This window comes from Dipteris shenzhenensis, chromosome 15, assembly GCF_047967505.1.
Source record: "Dipteris shenzhenensis isolate YYH24624 ecotype China chromosome 15, Dip_SZ_1.0, whole genome shotgun sequence".
NCBI lineage: Eukaryota > Viridiplantae > Streptophyta > Polypodiopsida > Gleicheniales > Dipteridaceae > Dipteris > Dipteris shenzhenensis.
The window spans coordinates 35,879,333-35,904,008 of NC_141610.1; the positions used below are offsets into that span (position 1 = coordinate 35,879,333).

A 24,676-nucleotide genomic window follows, 5' to 3' on the forward strand; every position below is an offset into this window, starting at 1 on the left:
GAGCGAGAATCACTCGCGCTTGTGCCGTTGATCGAAGCAGCGGGCTATGGCGGGCGCATTGTGTCGAAGCGGCTTCTCCATATCGGGCCTCCTCGGGAAGTTGCCTTCCCTTGCACCTGGTGTGTCTCTTCTGCCCTTTTCTCTAAGCATTTGCCCTCTCGATACCTTGTCGATGATGGTTTTTTTCTGTTGCTTTCTAAATGATAGATTGATTACACTAACAGACGCTAGTCTTCCTCCCTCACTTGATTTTTAAAGATTCTCAGCCTAATTTTGTGGTCACCTCGAACTGCATAATTTTTGTGCCGGTCCATACTTGTCTCGCATTGTTATAAAACCCTCCAGGTTGTTTGTGGTAGCGTTTTATGCCAGCCATTTCAACTGAAGCTGGTAGGTTAGGTCACGCAAAAGATCTTTTGATCTCAAATTTGTCTTTCGGCATTTAGTTTTGAACTTGGGACGAGTAAGGATTGGTGCAACGTCCAACTTGTATGGGAGAGCACTCAGGTTGGATGGTGAGTCTCTAGAGGGTTCTTGTATCTTTGGTCCAGTTGTGAGGCGCTTTCTCCCTTTTCGACTTCCCGTAGTTCTTGTCAAACATAATCGTCAGGCCAATCTTCCCTCAAAATCAGGCAATTTGGCCCTTTGTGTGATTATCGTTCCAAGCTGTACCTGCCTAAATGCGATTGGGTTATGAAGGTTGCTTGGACAGCATAGAGGTCTCTAAAGTATTCGATATCCAGCTTTTACTTTTCTGCTGCAAAAGTTTTTTGAACTTCTACACTAACCGTGTGCCAAGGGCTTAGCGACTTTCTAAAAGAGACAATTGATGTTTAAACTTTACGTGCTTGTTGACCTAAGCATTGCGCTGTATCCAATTTTAAAAATGAGTTTAAGGGCTAGATATTTTAAATGAGGAATCCTATAAGAGGGGGCATATGGCTGATGAGGATACAAAGCTTTCCATGAAGGGGAATGAGTGGGAAGATTTCTCACCTTGGAGATCTAAGAGTCAAGACTTGTCCTTTCGATCCTTGTGAAGGGACTTGAAACCGGCCTCTAATCACTCAGAGGGCAGTGGAACTAAACCTTTAATCACTTCAGCACTTATTTACAGCTCACAAAGCATATATCACAACCATTAACCATTGCATGATCACCATTTGGCATTTACCCATTTGTTCACAAACAAAACCACTGAAAAAGGGATGGAGGCTAGAATGCCCGCGCTCAACAAACATAGACAAGTGCACCCGATTGGCCCCAAACACTGTGGCGTTCTTTTCGGTATTTCTTTATATATCACAGTGAAATGATTACAAGTTGCATCTGGGAGACCTTCCTTGCAATTGAGTACGCAGCCTCAATTCACTGAGCCTTCGCAAGGCTTTTAAGCATAGAACACCATCACATAAGTGCACTTAACCCATAGGCTCAACCCAAAGGCATTCTCTTTTCCGAGTGTAATTCCATTGGCTGTCCAGATGCAATCACATTGCACCTCAACTGCACTCTCTTTGAGTGGTTTCCAGATGGCATTCACAAAGCTTTTCAAAGCTCCAAAATAAAATCAGCAAAGTACCCAACCAAAGAATGACTCATGTAGCACTGCTTGGGCACCTGTGAACCTAGAAAGAGGCCAACCAATAGCTTATGGCAAAAAGAAATTGTAGCAGCAAAATCACAACTCACCAAGCTCTGAAAACTCGAACCAAGTCCTCAATCGCCAAGAGGACATAGTAGCCAATGCTCAATTGCATTCTCAACCAAGAAAAGTGCAAAGGCATGAAGAAAGAGCATTTACAAGAGCCGACCAGCAAGAATTTCACTTAAAAATGCGAAAAGAAGCACTTTTGTCGCGAAGAAGTGGGAATTCTTGGGCTCAAAAGAAGCGTGCTTTAGAGAGGAATGCACTGAGAAGGTTTTGTAGAAGTTTCATCGCCGAAAAGTCCTCCAAAACTGAGAAAAATCAGTCAACCAGCACGTGGGACTGCTTGAAATTCAACAGAAAGCTGTAGCTTTGCAAGAGGAGAGGCCCAGGAGGTTGTAGAAGCAAAAAGGTTTAGAAAAAGCCACTTTTGCATATTCGACCAGCAAAAGAAGTGCTCCACTCTTCCCGTTCTACGAAACGCACGGAGGGAAAAGCATATCACTACGAAGGGGAGGCAGAGGGGAAGCCATCGGGCCAAACAGAAGTGGAAGAATCCAAACGGATGAGGAGTTATGAAGAAAAACGGAATTCAGCTGAAGGAGGCTGAAAAACCAGTCCAAAATCTCAACAAAGGGAGAAGATGAGAGAGAAAACCACACATGTGAAGTTTAGAAGGCCCAGGAAGGTCCAGGAATGGCAAAGGAGCATGTAGAAGGCACTTGAGCCACGTGGAACTCTAGGGGGGGCCACTGAAGGTACATGGCCCTCTAGGGGGCCCATTAAAAATGCCACATCATTATTTTCCAACAACTACTCTTTTAATTCCTTGGAATGCCTTTGGGCCTAGGGATTAATTACGCTTATGTGCTAGGCACCATGCCGCGTTTAATTACACATTATTAAGCCCACACTTGGACTTTTAAAACCAAAGTTGTCATGGTCTTGTAGTACATTAAAGTACTTAGAATTTCACGCCCCTGTGACATATCCCTCTCTTGAAACAGCAAACCACAGTTTGCTGCTCCAAAACACAGGAGTGAGCATGAAATATAGCATGAAAGAGTATACAAGAAAGCCGCATCTATAGTATAGAGAGAGTGAAAATATGGCTAGGAGAGGCATGCATCCATCCATATACACTGCTCAAAATCTATGTGATCCTGTGCGATCAATAGTCAAGATGCATCAATATCATGAAGTCTCACCACAGAAATACTGTCAGCTCGGTATCTCGGACGAAAAGCTTACAAGCTGAAGTTGCCTCTGCATTGGAAGATACATAATGCCTTTCATGTGAGCTTGTTAAAGCAATATCATGAAGATGTTCCCGAGGATTTACCTGATGAGGTACAGCCAGAAGTGGAAGAACAGAATGAACTTCTGGTCCCAGAGCAAATTCTGGCACACAGAGATAGAAGCTCAAGGGTAAAGTTATCCGTCGCTACTTAGTAAAATTTCAAAATTACCCATCACTTGATGCAAAATGAATGGAGGAAGGTGAACTGGCAGATTCACCTGGGATATTGCAGCTTTACCTTGATGCTTTCCAGTTAGAGCCGACTGCCGTCCAGGCTCCTACAGGTAGTTCAGCAGAGCGATCGTCTGGAGTATTACTTGGTGTTCGAGAGGGGGGTAGCACCTCCACTCCCTCAGTACAGACGGGCTCACTGTGATTTCATGAGGTCGCTTAATGCTGCTCTTTTCTGCTTGTCCTGACTTCTTTGCAAGGCATATTTGATCTTCTTGTAAGCCTCTTCAAGGCTTTCCACAAAACGATTAGCTTCGAAGATTTTCTCTTTTGTATGCAAAATGGGAGGTATCTTCCTGGCACCTTTCACTATTTCAAAAGGTGCTTTACCTATGGATGTGTGCACCGTATTATTGTAAGCATATTCCAGCAAAGGCAAATAATGCTCCCATTTGCTTTTGTGGTCTGAGACATAGCATTTAAACATATCCAAGATGGTAGAGTTTTCCTGCTCCGATTGTCCATCAGACTGAGGGTGAAAAGATGATGAAAAATTCAGCGTAGTGCCCATATTTTCAAACATAAACATATCCAAGATGGTAGAGTTTTCCTGCTCCGATTGTCCATCAGACTGAGGGTGAAAAGATGATGAAAAATTCAGCTTCGAAGATTTTCTCTTTTGTATGCAAAATGGGAGGTATCTTCCTGGCACCTTTCACTATTTCAAAAGGTGCTTTATCTATGGATGTGGGCACCGTATTATTGTAAGCATATTCCAGCAAAGGAAAATAATGCTCCCATTTGCTTTTGTGGTCTGAGACATAGCATTTAAACATATCCAAGATGGTAGAGTTTTCCTGCTCCGATCGTCCATCAGACTGAGGGTGAAAAGATGATGAAAAATTCAGCCTAGTGCCCATATTTTCAAACAGCCCTCTCCAAAAGAGGCCGGTCATCCTTGGATCTCTATCACTGATTATGGATTCAGGCATCCCATGATACTTGAAGACATGCTGCAGAAACAATTTGGTCATTTGATCTGCTGTAATTTTCTTTCTTACTGGCACAAAGTGGGCTTGTTTGCTAAACCTGCAAATTATTGTCCACAATCCATCATGTCCAGTAGGAGTACGTGGAAGATCAAACACAAAATCCATAGCTATGCTTTGCCATGGTCTATCCAGAATTGGCAAAGGGTGTAAAAACCTAGGTGCCTTTTGCCTGTCAAACTTTACTTTCTGACAAACCATGCATGTTCTCACATATTCTTCCACATCTTTCCTCAAAGATGGCCAATAAAAGTAATGCTCCACTGCTGTAATTGTTGCTGTAATTCCCCTATGTCCTGCACATGGAGGAGCATGACTTTCCATTATGACTTTCTGTCGCATTTGATCAGTGACACAGAGTCGTCCATGCATCAAAATGAAACCCTCTTTCAACATATAGTGATCATGCCTTTGACCATCAGAAACCTGATCATAAATAGTTGAAAAATCAGCATCATTAACATACTGATCTTTCATCAATCTAACACATTGTTGTAAGCAATGCTCACTGCTGAAACACCGGGTTTCTTGGAGATTGCTTCAGGCTGTGGTTTCCTAGAAAGTGCATTAGCCACAACATTTTTGTTACCCGGCACATGTACAATTTGAGAATGAAACATTGAGAGGAAGTTAGCCCATCTCATGTGCTTTTCAGATAATTTTCTTTGCGTGAGAAAATATCTAAGTGACTAATGATCTCTCTGCACATAAAAATCAGCTGCAAGAAGGTAATGTTTCCATGTGGTCAAAGCATGTATCACTGCTAACATTTCCTTCTCGTATGTCTGCAAGTACAATTCAACATCTTTGAGAACTCTACTGTCATATGCAACCACTCTGCCATCCTGCATCAAAGTGCCTCCTATGCTGTTCCCACATGCATCACAAGTTACAGCAAAGGGTTTTGCAAGATCTGGCAAGATAATAACGGGTTCAGAACACAACTTTTGCTTCAGCTCTTCAAAAGCTGCATTTTCCTTTGGTCCCCACCGAAACGGTACAGCTTTCTTCTGTAAAGCATGGAAGGGAGAAGCAATTTCTACAAAGTACTTTATAAACCTTCGATAGTATGAACACAACCCAAGGAAGCTTCTGACTTCATGCAGATTTTTCAGAATTGGCGAACTCCTTATGGCCTCAACTTTTGCAGGATCCATCTTGACTCCATCCTTTGACACTATATGACCGAGAAAATGAATCTCATGCATAAAGAACTCACTTTTCTTGGTGTTTATTAACAGCTTGTGTCTTTTCAACTCTTGAAACACAATAGTGAGGTGTTTCCTGTGCTCCTGCTCATTTTTAGAGAACACAATGATGTCATCGAAGAAAGTGCCCACAAACTTTGTGTGTGCTCTAAAAATTCTGTCCATCATTCTATTGAAAGTGGGAGGTGCATTAGTCAAACCAAAAGGCATCACAAGGAACTCATATAAGCCAAATGAAGTGCAGAAGGCAGTCTTGTAGACATCTTCAGGTCGTATCCTTATCTGATGGTATCCACTTTTAAGGTCAATACGACTGAACATTGAGGAACCTTCCAATCGATGCAATATATCATCAATGCGTGGAATTGGAAAACGGTTCTAATCAATACACATTCTCTAATTGCCATCCTTCTTTTGCACAAGCAACATAGGGGAACAGTAAGGAGAATTACTTGGCTGTATTAATTCATTTTCCAAGAGTTCCTTCACTTGTGACATTATCTCTTCCTGTTGTGCCTTACTAACACGATAGGGAGGTATATTAGGCGGTGAGCTTCTTGGAATTATATCAATTTGATGATCCTCAGGTCTCTTGGGAGGTAATTCTTGAGGAAGTGCATCTGAGAAACATGTTGGAAAGGTCACCTCCCCATCTGTAAGCCCCGAAATGAGGAGTGCGTGGGAGAGGGAGACCCAGGGCAGGATGTGCCCAAGAGAGAAGAAAGAGAGGGGGCTGTCACATGGGCAGCACCTCAAAGGATTGCGACCTACAGATGGCGTCAGCATGGCAGGCCATATGGCGAGAGTAGTGGGCAGGTAAAGGGCCTGCAACAGACCCTGATGATGGCGCGGTACAGGCGGGTCAGGACAGCAGGATGTACAGGAGTACGGCGCAGGACACGTGGCTGGGAAGAGCCTGGCAGAGGGCAGAACCAGCAGGCCTGGTGGAGCAGCAAATTGTGGCTGTCAGTGTGCAGTGGCATGCCTTATATAGGCTGGGCCCCTGCCTTGAATGGAGGGCCAAAGGCCGTGGAAGTTTGGGCCATAAAAGCCCCGGGCTGTGAGCCCTTATAGGGCTGGACCAGCCACAGGCTGGTCGGCCAGTCTGGTCGGCCAGTCTGTTGCAGGCTGGTCGGTTTTTTCAGCAAGGCCCTAGGCCTATAAAAGGAGAGGCTCTTGCCTCATTTCAGCATCCAGCAGAGCAGAAAGGAGCAGCAGAGCACAACCCTTGGGGCCTACATCTAGAAGCTGAAGGAGTACCAGTGTTGCTGCAGACTTAGCTCAGTGTGAGGCTGAGACCTTGGCTGTCTTCTAGGGCAGCAAGGAGCTGAGGTCAAAGGACGGAAAGTCTACAGAAGCTCCAGGTGGAGCACGCGGGCTCGAGTCTAGAGATAGCCAGCTGATAGGAGAAGGACCTTGTTGTAAGATCAGAGGACCACACCATTGGTGGGACTCTGGATCTGTCTCTCTTGTATTGTGTCCATAGTTTTTGACGGAAATATATATATTTTGGTGGTTTCTCTATCTGGTTGGTTCATTGTCTATTGATGAGTCTGTGCGTCTATTGAATGCACATAAGTAAAGAAGTTTGTGATTCCACACCCACACCACACTGTGTGAGCTCCTGGGCATCACTATAAGTCTTTCGCTGCGTGTACCCAACAGTACCCTCTGTTGGGTATTTTCTAACATGGTATCAGAGCCCAAGTAGGAGGCTCACAGGTGTGGGAGCGTGAAGGCAGGGACCTTGCTGAAGGACGATCCTGATTCAGAAGCTCTAGGGAATCGACTTCCACGACTGGAGGATTATGCCCTTGCGAGAAGGAGGGTGACTCAAGTTCAGTCAGGTGCTCTTCAGCCCCTGCTTTCCCTTCCTCCTCCCTCAGTTTTCTTTCACTATCCCTAACTTTGGAGAGTACGGGACTAATTACCCGATCTGGAAAGTGAAGATCCGGAGTCATTTAGTGGCTCGAAAGTTGTGGAAGCTAACCACGGGAGTGGAGTCGAAGCCGGAGGACATAGTGGATAGGCAAGGGAAGATATTCATGGCAGTAGACAGAGAGGAGCTCGAAGCTTGGAAAGACAGAGATGCCCATGCCCTGGCAATAATCATAGGGACTACGGCAGACTCCGTGCTTCTGCATATCCAGCTGGCCGAGACATCAGTAGAGGCGTGGGCCACCCTGAAGGATCTGTACGAGACGGACAACACCTCCCGGATTGTGCTTCTTCAGCATCAACTCTACAATCTTGATATGGAAGAAGGAGATACGGTTCATAGCCATTTGACGAAGGTCAAGGTGGTGAGGGATCAGCTGGCAGCAATTGGTCAGAAGACAGACTCATGCCATTTGGCCTTGATGGTACTGAGGAGACTGCCTCGGAGTTTCAAGAGCTTTGTTACGGCTGTGACAGCAGGACAGAGGACCAAACCTCTGATGTTTGAGGAGTTGTGTCCATTACTGCTACAGGAGGAAGCTCGGGAGAAGCTCTACAACGAGGACAAAGACGACAAGGCGATGCTGGCAAAGGATTCCGTTGGCAAAGGAAAGGGCAAGCCTAACGGTGTCAAGTCCAAGAAAGACGACTCTAACGACGAGGGGACTTCGAAGAGGAAGCATAAGAAGAAGTGCTTCTACTGTGATACGCCAGGACATTTTGCAAAGGACTGCAGAAAGAAAAAGGCGGATCTGAAAAACAAAAAGGAGTCTGACTCAGATTTAGAGGGAGAGGCCAAAGCAAATGTGGTAATCGAGGAGTTGTTCCTGGTGACATCACCGAGTGTTACCGAGGTCAGATATGTTGATCCAGAAATCACAGTGAGGATGTCTGACATAGAGATGTGGGTCGACGAGGAGTCAGATGCCTTTGTGAAGGTGAAGGACAGCATGGAGCGCTTGGTACCTTCCAGGTGTGTGGCTGTTGACACTGATACGAGGGTGGATTGCATGGAAGGCCCTGGGGTCTCATGGTCAGATGGATGCTGGAGTTCAGAAGGGGACAGTACAGGATTACACAAGCGCTTGGTGGGTGCCTCAATGAGAGTTTGCTTGCAGAGCGAACATTCAGGCAGTACAACACTCTGGTGATAAGAGATTGGAAGGAATTGGCCTTCTTCGAAGGCAAAAGGGGAAGTATTGGTGCTTCTTCAAATCTCGGATGCAGATTGCTAGGAGGTGATGGACAAAGAGTACTGAAGCCAGAAGAGTACCCGCTTGAGAACTCAGCGAGAGTTTATGGTCCAGGTTATCTGGAAATATTCATTTGTTGCAGACCTTGCCACTGGAAGGACGGGTTGAAACAGACCCTCAGAGCATGGTGCCTGGAAGACTCCAGGTTGTTCAATCATTATGAGGGGGACAACTGGAAGATCATGACGGCTGGATTGCTGGAGTTGGAAGGCAGAAAGGTGATTGAAGGAGGTGGTACCAGGAGGTGCTACCAAAGATGGACCTGTGTACCAGGATGGTGTGCGGAAGCGGAACCGGATCTGGTGGAGCAGGAGCCACTGGATGAAAAGCTAGGAAAAGATTTTGACACCGAAAGGTTCCAGAGGACTACGACCAGGGAGTTACTGGAGCATCGTCATCGACGTGTTGGCATTGGGCCGAGATGTGTCGGTGAGAGGGGGTGTTGGAAAGGTCACCTCCCCATATGTAAGCCCCCAAATGAGGAGTGCGTGGGGGAGGGAGACTCAGGGCAGGATGTGCCCAAGAGAGAAGAAAGAGAGGGGGCTGTCACATGGGCAGCCCCTCACAGGATTGCGACCTACAGATGGCGTCAGCATGGCAGGCCATATGGCGAGGGTAGTGGGCAGGTAAAGGGCCTGCAACAGACCCTGATGATGGCGCGGTACAGGCGGGTCAGGACAGCAGGATGTACAGGAGTACGGCGCAGGACACGTGGCTGGGAAGAGCCTGGCAGAGGGCAGAACCAGCAGGCCTGGTGGAGCAGCAAATTGTGGCTGTCAGTGTGCAGTGGCATGCCTTATATAGGCTGGGCCTCTGCCTTGAATGGAGGGCCAAAGGCCTTGGAAGTTTGGGCCATAAAAGCCCTGGGCTGTGAGCCCTTATAGGGCTGGACCAGCCACAGACTGGTCGGCCAGTCTGTTGCAGGCTGGTCAGTTTTTTCAGCAAGGCCCTAGGCCTATAAAAGGAGAAGCTCTTGCCTCATTTCAGCATCCAGCAGTACAGCTTCCAGCAGAGCAGAAAGGAGCAGCAGAGCACAACCCTTGGGGCCTATATCCAGAAGCTGAAGGAGTACCAGTGTTGCTGCAGACTTAGCTCAGTGTGAGGCTGAGACCTTGGCTGTCTTCTAGGGCAGCAAGGAGCTGAGGTCAAAGGACGGAAAGTCTGCAGAAGCTCCAGGTGGAGCATGCGGGCTCGAGTCTAGAGATAGCCAGCTGATAGGAGAAGGACCTTGTGGTAAGATCAGAGGACCACACCATTGGTGGGACTCTGGATCTGTCTCTCTTGTATTGTGTCCATAATTTTGGACGGAAATATATATATTTTGGTGGTTTCTCTATCTGGTTGGTTCATTGTCTATTGATGAGTCTGCACATCTATTGAATGCACATAAGTAAAGAAGTTTGTGATTCCACACCCACACCACACTGTGTGAGCTCCTGGGCATCACTATAAAGTCTTCCGCTGCGTGTACCCTCTGTTGGGTATTTTCTAACAAAACAATCCTGAAAATCTGAAATAAAAGCAGCCCTTTCTCTATCTAAAGCAGAAAGAATAGAGCCTTCCTGAACTGGTTGGCTGTCCTCTTTGACAAAAATCAAGTACGCTGAAATATGACGCTGTATTACATTGGAAATACAAGAAGCTGAAACTATAGGGATGGACTCCCCTTTCAACTTTACATCAAGTACATGATTTTTGCCTTTACGAGTTAAAGAAATCTTCTTGTTTCTCATTTGCACATCAGCCCCCACCCTGTACATCCAAGGCATCCCAAGCAAAGCATCACACTCTGGCAAAGGCATAATGTAGAAGTCCTCTGCATCCTGATATCCTTGGATATGCATCCTCAACTTGCTAATGATAGGAGTGACAGGTGTGTTGTTGGCCATATCACACATGCCGGATGGCCCCATTTCCTTAGGCTTGATACCAAGCCTTCCTGCCATATCAGGAGTTATGAAATTCGCCTTTGCTCCAGAATCAAAGAAAAACAAACAATTTCGATTTCTGATTTTTCCCCATGCTCTACACATCTTAGTCTTTTTCATTTCCTCTTCATCATGTGCATGTGGCAAACTCCTAATCACATCTGGAAGAAGTCCTGCGGAAGGTTTAGGCCTTTTGCCCTTCTTATCAGCCTGTTTATCACCATTCTTATCATCATCTGACCTGGCTCTTTTCTTAGATGGGCAATCATAAGAGCGGTGTCCCTCTCCTTTGGATACAAAACATTTGTTTTGCTCCATGAGTGACTTTTTCTCTTCATCAGATAACTTGGTACGGGGCTGTTTATTAGGCTATCCATGCCTTTGACCAGCTTTGAATTGGGCTTTTCCTCCCTTTTGAAACGGTCGTTTGCCATAATTTTTATTTTCAGATTTGATGTCCTTATCCTGGTGTTTGGCAGCCCGTTTGTTGTCTTCTTTCTTGCTGTCCATAAAGCCCAAATTCTTCTCCTACATCCATGCATATGCTGTCCTTGCATTCTCAATTAATTGAGTCATAGAACCCACCTTGGTTTGATGCAATAATAAGTAGCTCACTAGGCAATCTACGACACTGTGGAGATTGAGATGACAGACCTAGGACTTCTACATTACTATCTTGGCATAGAATCGGACAGAATAGCTTTATTTGTCTAGAGAATATTGTTAGGAGGTGTGGACGAGGTTCCAGATGGAGAATGCAAGGACGCACCAACCCTAATGGAGGTTGAGACAAAGCTGCACGTTGATTGATGAAGCATTGTACCGTAGATTGGCTGGAAGCTTGTTGTATAAATACTTTCCCAGATATAGCCTTTGTAGTGGGGTTACTTTGTCAGTTCTCATCAAAGCCAGGGAAGGCGGGATTTAGGCTTTTGAGGTATCTAAAGAGTACACGTAGTGATGGGATTATGTATTGATGCCATGATTTGGATTGGGTTGGATGGGGAACGCACTGTCCTCATTCACTTTATGAGGTGAGCAATGGTCCCCGACTTTATCTTTTTTTTTTTGCAAAGAAAGGAACCCTCTATTAATGCTTGAAAAACTTCATACAAAACAGCAGCCCCGAAGGTGTTGAGTATGGAAAAAACCGATAAAGGCTGAAAGAAGAAAAAACCAGCCTGTTCCAAAGAAACCCAACTCACTGCCTAGGGAATCTCTGGTATAGGGGCTAACAGCCAAGTGGGGGACTATACAACCAGCAAATCCCTTGCAAAGTGAATATGTAGAAAACTCTTGCAGGCCAAGCCTTGCAGAAATGTGCGCGCCTCGCGACAGTCGTCCCACGCTCCCAGGTGGGACGTAGGGTGTAGAATGATATCCTGCTAGATTGCGACCAAGGTAGTCGAGGGTGGAACCGAATGCTTACCCATCACCAGACTACAACGAGCAACCCAATTGTTCCGTGATTTAGGCCACTACCTCCCACATGCTATCCTTCGGAGAGGAATGAGGATCCCGGCTATTAGGAGGGACCGCCTCATGAAGCTCTATCCTCCGAATGCTTTGACCCTGTATCCGGTAAGCTGAAGAGACCTCATCAATCTGGAATGCGTGAACTCCCTCAGGCAACCAGGCCACCACCCCCCAGGTGTAGTCCCTCTGAAGGCACTGTTGCATGCGTGTCATAATCCTAAGGGCTCCCATCCAGATCCTCTCTGCCCTATGACAACTCTAGAGACAGTGAGGGATCATCTCCAGAACACCAACAGAGCAACAGTGACACTGCCCCTCCACCCGCATCTGCTCTAACCCCGGGCTTACGGTCAAGCCTCCGTGGGCAGCCAGTCAGGAAAAGTTGGAGATCTTCCTCGGTCGCAAGCTGAACCAAAGGCATGTCCAAAACCTAGAACAGACCTCCTGGGGCACCCTTTGGGCCATCCAATGCCTCTCCCTCGAAGGGGCCCGTGTTGAAGAGTCCATCTGAAGCCTCCTGCCAATTCGAGTGGTATAAGAAAAGAAGGGCACCTCGTCCACTTGCTCGGTAAGGTTGATCCTAGAAGGCCAAAACCACTCTCCCGGATCCCACTGTACCTCCATCAGGTGCCTACCTTCCCACAGCCAAAGGCGCCATCTGGGGCATGTTGCTCTGGGATGCTGGGAGGATCGATGTGCCAGTCCTTCCCGAATCGGCCCACAACTCTGATCATTTGCCGATGAATCCCATCCAGACCCCATCCATCTCTGGGTCTCTCTCAGTGAGTGCCTGAAGTAGGCCTCCAAGCCCTATATGGGAGAAACTAGGCTGCTTGCTGCCTCGCTGAATCATCATTCTCAAATGGACCCCAGTCCAAGAAAATTGACGCAATCAACTGCTCTCCATCCACATGCGGAGTCCCTCCCCCCAAGACTTAGGGATGGCTAGGTCAATCTCCCTCATTCGTTGCCCTTCCCCTCGCAAATGCGATATGGCTCCAAGCCTCGCCTTTGCCTCTGCCTTCATGGGTAATATGTTTCATTTGCCAAAGGAGCAGGCCAGGTGCCATTGTCTCACTGTGCCCATCCAATGTGAGTCAGCTGTCCCAGCATAAGTCCATCCTAATCTCTGATCTCCGGGTGCCAAATGAGAGGTTGACGCTTGAACTCCTCTTTGCAATAGTTGCCTCTACAAGTCAATACGGAGTCTCTGTCATCGAACGGAACAGGGAAAAGCTCAAAAAATGACTTTTTCTTTGAAAACTCTTAACAGGCTCTCAAAACCACTTCGCAAAGCCAAAGTGACTTTTCCAAAGGTTCCTCCAAGGTCTCTGCACACTTGAATGCAACTAAAGTCGCCCACAAAGCTTCCCACAGAGCTTCTCCTTCCTCCCACAGAGCTGCTGAGCTTCAAACATTCACGCACGCTCAGCTAGATCACCCGGGCTTTGATACCAGTTGAGAGTGCTCTCAACGGAAGCAAGAATAGAAGAAGAAGAGAGAGAGACAGAGAGCCACACAAGTTTTGGTGGGTGCAGAACCACCCTAATCTTCTTTTTCATTCATTTATATATGTGTTTGAGTATTGTACATAACCGGGGTTAAGGCACACTGACCTTTAACCCCCACAATTTTCCACTTAAAGGACAATGTGCCTTTAAGGGAGAATAACTAGTGAGCATACTATCCAATGCCCATCAATACACGACAATACTCAATCCGCTGACTAGGTAGACTCTTCGTCAGCATATCTGCAGGGTTATCATCTGTATGAACCTTGACAAGCTCTATGCGCTTGTCCTCAAGTACCTCCCTGATGAAATGGTACCTGACCTCAATGTGTTTGGTCTTTGCATGAAAGACCGGATTCCGTGCTAGCTGAATAGCACTCATGGAATCACTATGCAATGTCGGTACACCTGTATGAATCCCCAAATCTCTCACTAGCCGATCAAGCCATATAGCCTCCTTGCAACCCTCTGTGGCTGCAACATACTCAGCCTCTGTGGTAGACAAAGCAACGCACTTCTGTGTGCGAGACATCCACGACACTGCACCACCTGCAAAGGTGAACACATAACCAAAAGTGGATCTCCTACTATCCACATGCCCTGCATAGTCTGAATCTGTGTACCCAAGTACACGCATGTCTCCTTTACCAAAGCAGATGCACATCTCCTTGGTACCCTTCATGTACCTCATGATGCTTTTAACTGCCTCCCAATGCCTTTTTCCTGGATTAGCCACATACCGGCTAACAACTCCCACTGCAAATGCAATGTCTGGTCAAGTAGCTATCATAGCATACATAAGACTCCCAACTGCTGATGCATAAGGAACCTTGGCTATCATGGCCCTCTCCTCATCTGATTTGGGACTATCTGTATGACTCAGTTTCACATATGGAGGCAATGGAGTACTCACTACCTTCCCCCCCTCCATATTGAAACGCTGTAGTACTTTTGTAACATACTCTTTTTGTGAAAGCCAAAGGAGTTTCCTACTCCGATCACGCATGATGCGCATACCAAGAATATGACCTGTAAATCCCAAATCCTTCATATCAAAGGCCTCATGCAACTTGGCCTTTAATGCATCTAGCTCATAAGTATTCTTGCTAGCCAATAGCATATCATCCACATATAGTGCCAAGATTATCAGGCTATTATCCTTAGCCCTTTTAGTGTAGAGGCAGTGATCAATTTCACTCCTCCTAAAACCCTGGGACCGAATGAAAGCATCAAACTTCTGATACCATTCTCTAGGCGCTTGCTTAAGACCATAGAGACTCTTCTTCAGCTTGCAAACTAAATGCTCTTTGCCCTTTTCTTTAAAGCCTTCCGGCTGTACCATGTAAATTTCCTCATGCAAATCCCCATGCAAGAAAGCTGTCTTGACATCCATCTGCATAAGCTCCATATCCTCTGATGCCACTAGTCCAAGCGTGCATCTAAGTGTGGTCATCTTCACAATCAGAGAGAATATCTCGTCAAAGTCCACACCCTTCTCTTGCTTGAACCCTTTAGCAACCAAACGGGCCTTGTACCTAGGCACATCATCACCTGTGACCTTCATTTTGTAGACCCATTTACATGGCAATGCTTTCTTTCCATGTGGCAAAGAAACCAAGTCCCAAGTCTTATTCTTCATAAGTGAACTCATCTCTGATTGCATAGCATACTCCCACTTGCGTTGATCCTCACGCATCATAGCCTCTCTGTAGCAAGAAGGCTCCCCGCAATCAGAAAGCATCACACAGTCTACCCCTGGAACAAACCTATCAGGCGGTCTAGATACTATAGATGATCTTCTCAAGGGCATTTCAGCTTGCTGTCCCACTTGCATATCAGCCACATTTGGCTCATCATTTCCACCAATAGATGATTCATCGTCTACCCTTGATTGTATACCTGTGGGAGTACTTGGTGGTTCCATTTCTTGCACATTTGGTGCATGGACAGCTTGCTGTCTATCAACATATGCAGGTGGATTCACATCCTGGAAAGTGATTCTCCTCATTTCCACATCCCTCATGGGTGCCTTATGCATCTTCTTCTCATTGAAGACCACAACATGGCTGCGTATGATCTTCTTTGCTTCTGGATCCCAGAGACGATAGCCCATCTCTCCACTTTCACCATAACCCAGAAAGAAGCATTTCCTAGACTTAGGATCTAGCTTCTTTCGAAGCTCTTTTGGCACATGTGCATATGCCTCACACCCAAATATACGCAAATGAGAGTAAGAGGGCTTCTTGCCACTCCATGCCTCTTCAGGAATACCACCATCCAAACTCTTACTAGGTGATCTATTGATCACATGCTTTGCAGTCTTCATTGCCTCAGCCCAAAAACCACTAGAAAGACTTGCATTGGAAAGCATACATTGCAATCTTTCTTGAATGGTACGGTTCATCTTTTCTGCAACTGGATTTTGCTCTGGAGTACGAGGGGATGTGAGCTCCCTCTTAATCCCACGTGTGTCACAGAAATGCTGAAAGTCATGAGAGAGATACTCTCCACCATTGTCAGTCCGTAGGCATTTAAGCGTTCTATCTGACTGATTCTCAACCAAGGCCAGTCATTTCTGAAATACCTGGAACACATCACTCTTCCGAGCTATAGCATAAGCCCACACTTTCCTAGTTGCATCATCAATGAATGTCACATAGTATTCAGCCCCACCTAATGACCGTGTAGGCATGGGACCACATACGTCTGAATGCACCAAATCAAGCTTTTCAAACTCTTTCTTTCCCCTTCTTTTATGGGCTGATTTAGTCTGCTTCCCATAGAGACAATGCTCACAAAATTCAAAATCAGAGAAACTCAAATGCGGTACATAACCCAAACGGCATAAGAGTTTCATTCCATTCTGGCTCATGTGCCCCAACCTGCAATGCCACAAAGAAGTGCTTGGCTGCTCGGTTATTGCAACAACATGATCAAATACCCCTGATACATGTAAGGGATACAAAGTCCCACACTTGGCACCCCTGGCCAAAAGCATAGAGCCCTTTTGAATTTTCCAACTCTAAAAGCCAAAAGTGGTGTGAAAACCAACATCATCTAGCTGACCCACTGAAATAAGACTCTTGGTCAGCTTAGGCACATGTCTCACATGTTTCAAAACAAATGCAGACCCATTTGCAAAAGAAAACTTTATGTCACCTGCTCCCACTATGTCACATGCATAGTCATTTCCAAGATGCACACAACCTGTCTTTCCACTGTCATAAGTGGAGAACCATTCCCTATGGGGAGTAACATGGAATGAAGCACCAGAATCCAAAATCCAATCCTGGGAATATGCATTATCTGAAGTGGTAAGCAACTCTGCAGATAAAGTAGACATGAAGAGAACATCATTGTCACTATCATGTGTGATTGCATTGATCTCCTCGATCTTCACTTTTCCTTTGTCCTCCCTTGGACTCTCTTCCTTTTGATTTGCACCCCAATTTGCATTCTTTTTCTTATCCTTTTGCTCTCTTTTCAGCTTGTAGCAATCCTTTTTCATATGGCCCTTCTTGCCACAATGGTAACACTCAATGTTCCGTGCCCTGCTTGCCACAATGGTAACACTCAATGTTCCGTGCCCTGGATTTGCTAGGAGACTTCCCTCTTTCTTGGGACTTCCCCCTGAACTGTGATCTAACCCTTTGCACATTTAAGGCTGCATCCTGCTTGTTGCCATCCATAGACTTCTGTCTAATCTCCTCGGCCAACAAGCTACCCACAACATCATCAAATTTCAGTACTCCACCAGGTGCAAAGTTACTGACAGCTGTACGGAAGGTATCCCATGAGGATGGCAATGAACATAAGAGAAATATTGCCTTAGTTTCTGCATCAAAATTCATTTTCTGAGCCTGAAGCTGTGGCTGAAAATAATATTGAATTCATTCAAGTGAGAAGCAATGGAGACCCCTTCCTTCATCTGCAGCTCAAACAACCTCTTCATGAGGTAAACTTTATTAGAGGCAGTTTCCTTCTCATAAGTGGCACACAGTTTCTTTCACAAATCTTCCGTAGTCTGCTCATTTACTACTGTGAAATAAACTGACTCTGCAAGATGAAGTCTAATAGTAGACTTTGCTAATGCATCCAACTCATTCCAATCATCCTCAGACATATTTGCAGGCTTAGCTTCAATCCCTGTCAAGGGTTTAATATGCTTCTTTTGAATAAGCACATCCCTTATTTGTTCTTTCCACAAAGAAAAGTTTGTCCCATCAAACTTTTTAATGCTGAAAAACTCCTTTTCAGACATGGAAGAGGATGCCATGATGCAAATGAAACAAAATCCCAAATGCTAGTGCCTGCAAGAGAGAATCACACCAAATACCAGGTGCACCCAAATGTGTATGCCACAATAGAGTGAAATATCACCAAAACTCAAAGCTCAAAGCATCAAAAGATGCATCTGACTCATGTGCATATACTATGCATCCATATGAGCAAATCTGGCCCAAAAGAAAATGCCAATAAGTGCCAAATGACTCAAGCATAAACACCGTCCACTGGCATATGCATCAATAATATCTCATCCAAGAGAGCATAGCACTATCAGTGCATCACCTGCAATGTGTCAAAGCTATCCCTCAGTATAAAATAGCATCCATGTGCAAAGCGTCCATAAAAAATAGCATCCCACAAGGCAATTTGGGCCTATCAGCGCATCCAATAAGGACCGTAATGCATCCAAATGCCCTATAAACCATCCACTGCAACCCAATGCGTACCACGAATGAGCGCACTGCTCAAACTGCAACCAGAGTGATATGCTAAGGTATGCTCAAGAAATCATAGTCCCACGGTAATGACCACTACTGAAAATAGAACATGAGATGCCTCAAAGCATGGGCGCCATTGCATAATTGGACTCAGCAAGAAAATCTGCAAATATCTCTCTTCTGCCAGAACTCCAAAATCCCAACCAATGAATGAGAAATGGGAGTCAACACTTATCCACTGCCATGTGGCATAAATCTAAGGTTTCAAAACCTTAGAATGAAAAATGCATAACAGAGAGACGAAATCGAATACACAGAGATCTATAACTGTGAAAATCCTCCACCGAATCGCGCAAGAACTGATAGGTAGGGGTTTTTGGGCGTCCAGAACGCAATGGGACAGACGGTTTTGGAAACCGTGGTCTCAATCACTGGGTTCAACACACGGATTGAAAAACGTTTTTGGAAACAGAGCTGTTTGTAAACTCCACCGGAGTGCAAATGATGAGCAACATAGAAGTTTTAGGACCTCCTGAGTCCACCGGAACTGACAGATCTGCAAATGGTTGCTCTAAACTTGAGTTCCAACACCCGGGCAAAAAACGCAGAAATTGACACAGTGAGTCAGAAATCCAATGAAATGATCCCAGATTCAAGAATGAAGGTGTTTCCGGGCTCCTGAAGTAATGTGGACACCAAAAGCAAGCAATAGTTGTCTCTACAAGTCAATACGGAGTCTCTGTCATCGAACGGAACAGGGAAAAGCTCAAAAAACGACTTTTTCTTTGAAAACTCTTAACAGGCTCTCAAAACCACTTCGCAAAGCCAAAGTGACTTTTCCAAAGGTTCCTCCAAGGTCTTTGCACACTTGAATGCAACTAAAGTCGCCCACAAAGCTTCCCACAGAGCTTCTCCTTCCTCCCACAGAGCTGCTGAGCTTCAAGCATTCACGCACGCTCAGCTAGATCACCCGGGCTCTGATACCAATTGAGAGTGCTCTCGACGGAAGCAAGAATGGAAGAAGAAGAGAGAGAGACAGAGAGCCACACAAGTTTTGGTGGGTGCAGAACCACCCTAATCTTCTTTTTCATTCATTTATATATGTGTTTGAGTATTGTACATAACCGGGGTTAAGGCACAGTGACCTTTAACCCCCACAATGGGGCTAAGCACGGACCCCCTGCTAATCTCTGCCATACCCTATGGAGGCTCCTCATCATGGGGGAACCCTTCCCCATAAGGGGGCCTCTGAGAAGATCCATCTTTGTGAATGCTGCCACTGCCCCCAGTGCGTGGGGTGCTCTTGAGAAGCCCTCGCTGTAAGAGGAGCTTCCAAGGCTCTATACCAGGGGTGAGGCCGCACACCACCAACTTGCCCAAGAGGGCTCTGCTTTGCATCTCCGGATCAATGATACCCTAGCCTCCCAATGCCTGCGACATAATCATCGTCTGCCAAGTGACTCGGGCTCTGGTGTTCCTCGTGCTGTTCGAACCTGCCGAAAGGAAATTCCGAACCAAGCGTCAGAGCTGTCCAATGCACCCATTGCGAAAGCACCAGCAAGAGGCAATGTATCAGGCCGTGGCAAGGACCTGGTTTGCTACTAAGGCACGGCCCGCTAGGGAGAGTTTGGTCGAGCTCCAGTAGAGAAGCTTGCGCAAAACACTCTCAAGAATTCGGGCAATTTGCTGCTTTGCTGTAATATCAATACCCACCTGGCACTTGAGGTATCTCGCTATCTGGCCCCATGGATCCAGCAGAAGCCAAAGGCACTACCTCACTTGCGAATCTCGTGTCTCCTCATAGCTTGTGAAGAAATCGATGGATTTTGTCCAGTTGATCCGTGCACCGGAGGCCTCAATATAAATAGCCAGGGCTCCCCGGACTCTCTCCAAGCTCATTGTGGTCCCCTCTACATACAAGGCTGTGTCATCTGGAAACTCGGAATCCAACCGCTCCTCCTCTTGTCTGATTGGGAGCCTCAACCTTGTGAGGCCCGCCGCCTGCGATCTCAAGTGTAGCCCAATGCCTCAGCCCTCAAAAAACAGGCGACAAGTTGAAAAGCAGTTGTTGTGACTGAAATCAGTGGGAAATCCCTCGTGCTGCTTCTAAACAGCTCAAGAGGTCTAAAAATCAGGTCGCCTTGCTGAAAAGTGCTCGAGGAGAGATGCGACTGCCTTTTGCAGCCAGAAACCAGCAAAAAGAAGGTCAAAATCAGTAAAAAATGATGCACCTTTTCTCCAAGAGTAGTTGCCTACTTGAGAAGTGCTCTTGTGCCAGCTGAGATGAAAAACGACCTGGTGGCTGCAACTGTTCGTGATGAAATCAAAGTTCTTCACGACAGAATCGAAGTTGGAGGGGGTGGGAGGTGCGGGAAGTGGTGTGGGAGCGAGGGGAAATGTGCTCTGATACCAAAACTTGGAAATGGAAGCGAGAGAACATGAAAGCAAGCTGGAGTGAAATTGCAGCAATGCAAAGGAACTACAAAGCTAGGGTAGTTTCAAAGACAAAACCTTAGAATGGACCCTAAGTTCTAAATAGGGTCAAAAAGTGTGTGGTGACTAAGTTGACCACAAACACAACCTCTTATTGAGGTTAGGGGTAAAAAACATTAATAAAGGGAAAAATTGCCTGTAGTCCCTAGTCCCTTATGACATATCATTTGCCATTGCCTTCTGAAATATAAATATTTCTAACACAGATCACCTATAGGGTGAAGAGCAATACCCTACACTTAGGGTTTATAGGCCTCGGAGTGGCTGTGTCCCAGTGGCAAGCAAATCTGAGATTGGTGGAGCACTCAGTCTTTACGTTTTCATCAAGAAGAGGAGCATCAAGGAGTGTCTATGAGCACACTACTAGGAAGTCCACTGAAGCTGTAAGAGAACTGTAAAGAGAGTGGGAGAGAAGGAAGGAGTCTCACTTGCGGCTGTCTCACATACACAATGGGGGAATATACATAAAGGTGGAGGTTGAAAACAGTTTTCCTCTTTGTAGTTGTGAAAGCCAAAAGAACTCTAAGTACAATAGAATAGGTGAATCCTATATGTGGGTCTCAAACCAAACTCAGCTAACTAAGGTGGCATACACCGCATCTGCAGCTAACAAGTTGGTGACATAAATGTACAACGGTCACCTTGGCATATCACGAGTGGAGCTCGATATCTCAACACTCCCCCTCAAGCTCAATCCCAATTCCTGCACACCAAGCAGGTCTCTGAACTTGCGCAGCTTCTCTGCACCCAATGTCTTCGTGAATATGTCAGCTACCTGATCCTCTGTGTTGACATAAACTAGATCAATAAAACCTACTAGAATCTTCTCCCGCACATAGTGATAATGCCCCTCAATGTGCTTTGTTCTAGCATGATAGACTGGGTTATTTGCCAAGTGTATAATGCTCATGTTGTCACAATAAATGACAACTGGCCCATCTGTAGACTGATGCATATCATAAAGTAGCTTATGCAACTAAGCTACCTCACATGCAGCCATTGTTGCACCCTGTACTCAGCCTCTGTGCTCGACAAGACAACTGTAGGCTGTTTCTTGCTGCTCCAAGTGACTGTAGTACTCCCAAAAGAGAACACATATCCACTGGTAGATCGTTTATCAGAAATACTACCAGCCCAATCAGCATCAGTGTATCCATGCAACTGTATATAAACCCCAGTCTCATAAAATAGTCCATATTGAAATGTGGACTTCACATATCTCAGTATGCGTCTAGCCGCATCCAAATGCGGTTTCCTTGGAGCTTGCATAAACTGACTTACCAACCCAACAGCATAGCTCAAATCTGGCCTGGTAATAGTCATATAAATCAAACTTTCTACTATGCCTCTGTACATAGTAGGGTCTTCCAGAAGCTCACTTGCATCTGCGCTCAGCTTCACATTCTGCTCCAAAGGAACTGAAATAGGCGTACAACCTGTCATCCCATATTTGGACAGCATGTCCAATCCATATTGTCTCTGCAAGAGCCATATCTCACTTGTGGATCTAATCCCCTCAATGCCCAAGAAGTAATACAGCTCTCCCAAATTCTTCATCTCAAACTTCTTCCATATTTGGACAGCATGTCTAATTCATACTGTCTCTGCAAGAGCCATATCCCACTTGTGGATCTAATCACCTCAACGCCCAAGAAGTAATGCCGCTCTCTCAAATTCTTCATCTCAAACTTGTGCTTCAATAGCATTTTCATATGAAGGATATCTTTATCACTATCACCTGTGATGATGAAATCATTAACATAAATGACAAGTAGCATAATACATTTCTCTGTTTTTCTCACATAAAGTGAGAAATCTGCCTTGGAAATCTGAAAGCCAATAGTGACAAGATACTGTCCTATCTTGTCAGACCATGCTCTGGGTGCTTGCTTCAAGCCATACAAGGCTTTCTTCAACCTGCAAATAAACTCAGGATGAACAGCATGGACATAACCTGGTGGCTGCTCCATATAGACCTCTTCTTGCAAATCACCATGCAAGAAGGTATTCTTTACATCCATATGATGTAAAGACCATCCCTTTGATGCAACCATAGCAATGAGTGCTCATTCTTGCAACCGGACAAAATGTTTCTTCATAATCAATGCCATATGTCTGTGCATATCCCTTGACAACTAATCTTGCCTTGTATCTGTTCACAGAACCATCTGTATTGTGCTTCACCTTATAAACCCACTTGCAGCCAATTGCATTCTTGTCTTTAGGCAAAGGCACGAATTCCCATGTAGCATTTTCTTCCAAGGCATCCATGGCTTTCTCTCATTTTTCTTTTCCCATGGCTTGCTCAAAAGAAGTGGGCTCTGGTTCATGTATCACTTTGACCATATAGGCATAGTGAATGGTTGTAAATCCATCATATTTCAGCCTATCCACAGGATACCTAGCTATGGTAGACCTTCGCAAAATAGGCTCACTATCAGGTGCTCTAAAAACATCCATTGTCTTCCTTACTGTAGGTGTAGCGTGAACAAAGCTGATACCACTTGCATGAGGGAGGTGTCTTTGAGAGGACCTCAAGGATTAAAGTCAGATGGATGTAGGGACACTAAAGATGGCACTACAGAGTTACGCACAGCTATAAGACATTCATCATTTAATACTTGGATGCATGTGGGATTTGAGAATGTGGGTGGTTGCTATGTAGGCTCAAGGCCTTTGCAGCTTGTTTCATCAACAGCAGCTTGAAGATATTCAGAGTTTTGAGCTATATCCTACATACATACCTAGGTATGCATACGTGCACACCATGCAAGTACAATCTTTTTTGCTCTGATGTGCTCATATGTAATGTGCTGAACATATACATACAGTACACCTTGGACATACAAGGGTGGTTGATTGCGTGAGAACTAGTTACAATGGTATGCCAATTTTTGATAGGATCCTACATTGGTTCTGCTTCTACTGTGGTAGTTTCAGTGAAGCAGCCTTCATGGAAAAGTAAATGGTAAAGCTTCTGGCTTACCAATATTAGTTGTTTGGTCCACTTCTATTCTGCTACTATGGGAACCTACTATATGGACCGCTGGAGATCTGAGCTGCTATCAAAATCTAGATCTATGGATCATTTAAAACTGGGCAGTCTAATTACCTACATTAGGCCTTTTAGCTATAATGTTATTTGCCTTCTGGAATAATTAGCATAGCCTTTTGGGTACCTTAGACCTATAGTCTTATTTTCTGAAGAGTGTAAGGTTTTTTGTCTTGATTGATTAGATTTGCCAGGAGGGGATGCTGGAGGTTTGAGTTTACTGTTTAGGAGGTGGGCAACAAAGAAAGCGGGAGGCTCTTCAAACAACGGTCGGGACTCCAAACCTAAAAATCTTGGCGTGAAGAAATTCGGGGGCCAGGTCTGCATGGAATATTTTTTATGAATGCTTAAACTGTACCATCAGAGTTTCTATTTTCAATACATTCAGCCCTAGAAATGTTCTCTTCGCATTTGCTATGCACTAGAGATGTAAATTGTTTGTTTATACTAAACTGAAGCTTGATGAAGTGAATCTTAATTCATTTGGTTTTGCCCTAAACCGGCAATCATTTTCAAGCAATACTGATGCTGGTGGTATTTTCTGCTTTACATAGAAAGTTATTCCAGGTAATATAATCATTCGTCAACGGGGAACGAGGTTCCATCCTGGGCATTATGTTGGCATTGGCAGAGATCATACTCTTTTTGCTCTAATTGCAGGGCATGTTCGGTTTGAGAAAAACCGAATGACTGGTCGTAAGTGGGTACATGTAGATCCTGTTGATGGCCAAAAAATTCATCCCGTCTATTCTCATCTGAAGCCGGAGGTCTTGCTCAAGAACAGTGAAAATTGACACTTTGATACCCTGATACACCAGAGAGAATTTCTTTACGATTCTGGAAGCTCAAAAAAATGCCTCCATCTTATTTGACAATGCGATTTGTTTCATGCTTTTTATATGAAATCCATTGCTCTTCAAGGATT

The 24,676-nt window shown here is 45.3% G+C and overlaps 1 protein-coding gene across 1 annotated transcript; it reads left to right on the top strand.

Annotated features, from left to right (window-relative positions):
- On the top strand, positions 1–24,676 carry LOC147893740 (uncharacterized). Its single transcript, XM_087386202.1, has 3 exons — positions 1–119; positions 23,937–24,070; positions 24,306–24,676. The coding sequence occupies exons 1-3, from the start codon at positions 47–49 to the stop codon at positions 24,543–24,545; spliced, it is 447 nt and encodes a 148-aa protein (XP_087242328.1). The 5' UTR covers positions 1–46; the 3' UTR covers positions 24,546–24,676.